Source organism: Podarcis gaigeae (assembly GCF_964106915.1).
Source record: "Podarcis gaigeae genome assembly, chromosome: 13".
In the NCBI taxonomy this organism is placed as follows: Eukaryota; Metazoa; Chordata; class Lepidosauria; order Squamata; family Lacertidae; genus Podarcis; species Podarcis gaigeae.
Genome location: NC_139689.1, coordinates 11,656,938 through 11,659,019, shown reverse-complemented (window position 1 = coordinate 11,659,019; position 2,082 = coordinate 11,656,938). Strand labels below are relative to the sequence as shown.

General features: G+C 41.1%; 1 protein-coding gene across 2 annotated transcripts in view; it reads left to right on the top strand.

Moving 5' to 3' along the window:
• The first annotated feature begins 1,559 nt into the window (after positions 1 to 1,559).
• LOC310828801 (uncharacterized protein) overlaps positions 1,560 to 2,082 on the top strand; it is a 29,713-nt gene continuing 29,190 nt past the window's right edge. The window contains exon 1 of one of the 2 annotated variants that reach the window (XM_083706680.1): positions 1,560 to 1,624. Coding sequence is in view for 1 of the 2 variants with exons in the window: in XM_083706679.1 (XP_083562805.1) it covers positions 1,749 to 1,771 (23 nt within the window). In the remaining variant the exon portion in view is untranslated. The other variant, XM_083706679.1, reaches the window with a different exon arrangement.

Genomic DNA, 2,082 nt, shown 5'->3' with positions numbered 1-2,082 from the left:
AGAAACTACGGATTGGACTCTGCCACGCCTTCGCTCCGTGCATTCGATTGTGACGTCCGCAGAAGATGGTGTGACTGACATGCACCTCGTCCAATCGCATAGGTCGATGTAGCCGACTGGTTTCGAGCATTCTAAGCCCCCGCCTAACTCCAGTGACGCTCTGAAAGGCGGTGAATGATACGCGTAGCAGCGAATGAATGAGCTTCCCCTTGTGCCTGTTTGAGAAGCGCTCTGTGCGACTCAGAAGCTGACACATTTCCTGCCCAATCCTATCTCTTACGATACTTTCCCTTTTTTAACTATTTCATTTAAAAATCATTAACTTTGATAAAACTGTGGCTGCAATGCTCTACCCCTTTACCTGGGTCAATGGGACTAACTTCTGAGTAGCCACATAGAGGATTGCTTTGCGTAACGGGGAAGCGATTACTTTGATGTATTAAACATAATTCTATATCGTAGAATCATATCCATGATTATAAATCTAGGAATAATTTCATTTCCATATCATTCCCCACCCCCACTCCAGTAGCTGCGCACAATGTAGCTTCTTTGGTTTAACTTTAACTGAATGGTTTTGGGGTGATTTATTTTAAAAAAAAATGCCAGGGCTACTGCACCTTTAAAAGTCATGCAGAAGCTGGAATTAGTAAATGTAGCATGTCACCTGTTGAAAGATCTTCTTCTGGACAACTATTAAAGAAGCAGGTTCCCTGCCCTTCTTTCTTTTCCACCTGGCCACTGTAATTTTTATTGTGATGGGTCATTTAATTTTTAAATTGTTGCTGTTTTAAAGACGCTGTGTGTTGTTGCAATTTTTACCCACTGGTTTTATATTATAAACCAGGTTGCAATTATAAGCTGAAGCACAGTTGAAAAGCACCATACATAAATTAATTAATATTTATTGCATGCGATATATAGAAGTGTCAAGCCGGAGCTGCTTTTTTGCCATCACAGAGATAACAAAACTGCACCTGTTGGATGTCTGACTGTCTTGCCACTATTCAAGGCACAGAGCTGAAGCCTGTTAATACCACCCTAATATTTTTAAGCATCTTACTGATTTATTGGAGCAATTTATATGCCGCTTAACACCATAGTCAGTACAGTAAAGTTTAAAAGCTACAATAAAGATAAAATCAGTTAGAAGTGCTGTAAACTTTTTTTGACGTTACTGTTTTATCTTCTGTAAGCCAACTTATTTTCCTCATAAGCGCTCCCATGCATTTAATAGACAGAAATTCAGCAGCAGAAGCTTTTCCTGGAGCTGCATCTCAATGCAGGGGGAAAGCTTTACCTGCTGAATTCCTGTCTGTGAAAGGCACAGGGCAGGAGGTGCCTGGGGAGAGGAAAAAGAAAAGGTCACAAGCCTGCAAGCAGAAGTTTTGTAAATTCCTGAAGAATAAAAGAAGTAGAGAATGTGGGAACAGGAGAAGGCAATTACTACTTTTACCACTTAAAAGCTGTTCGCAAGGTATAAAACCCAATTACACAACGTGTAAAAATTTAGATCCATACAGATCTCCTCTTGATTCACAGCATCCTGTTAGTACATTTAGCTCAAAAGGTATGAAATTAGGACAACCTCCCTAACAGCTCCTGATGGTGTGACTAGGAGCAGGTGAGATACACTGTTTGGAACCAGGAAGCAATATAAAGTGCTCTCATCTGTTGCAAGTGAGAGGAAACTTGGGTGGGAGGCTGCTTGGGGAAACTCTCAGGGGAGAGAGTACAGTAATAGAATCATGTCTTCCCCATCTTTTGCAGGGTAAGTCAATTTTATTTTTCTCAGTGTGTCTTTGAGCTTGGGGGGCAGTGTTGTTTATTTTCTGTAAGCGAGGTCTTCATCGTTAAAAAAATCAGGTTGTCTTCTAGATTAGAAAGGTTATGTAAATAATTATCTGGTGTAACAGCATTTTGCCCCACCGGTACTTGATCTATCGGTAGGGAGAGGACAGTTAGGGAGTGTGGAGGGTCTTCTAAAACTCCCAAACTTTTTATGCTCATGTAGTGTTTTAACTGCCTAACTAGGGCAGAGTTCCTGTCCCCCTGGAATTTGTGGGTGCTATAGTATAGTGG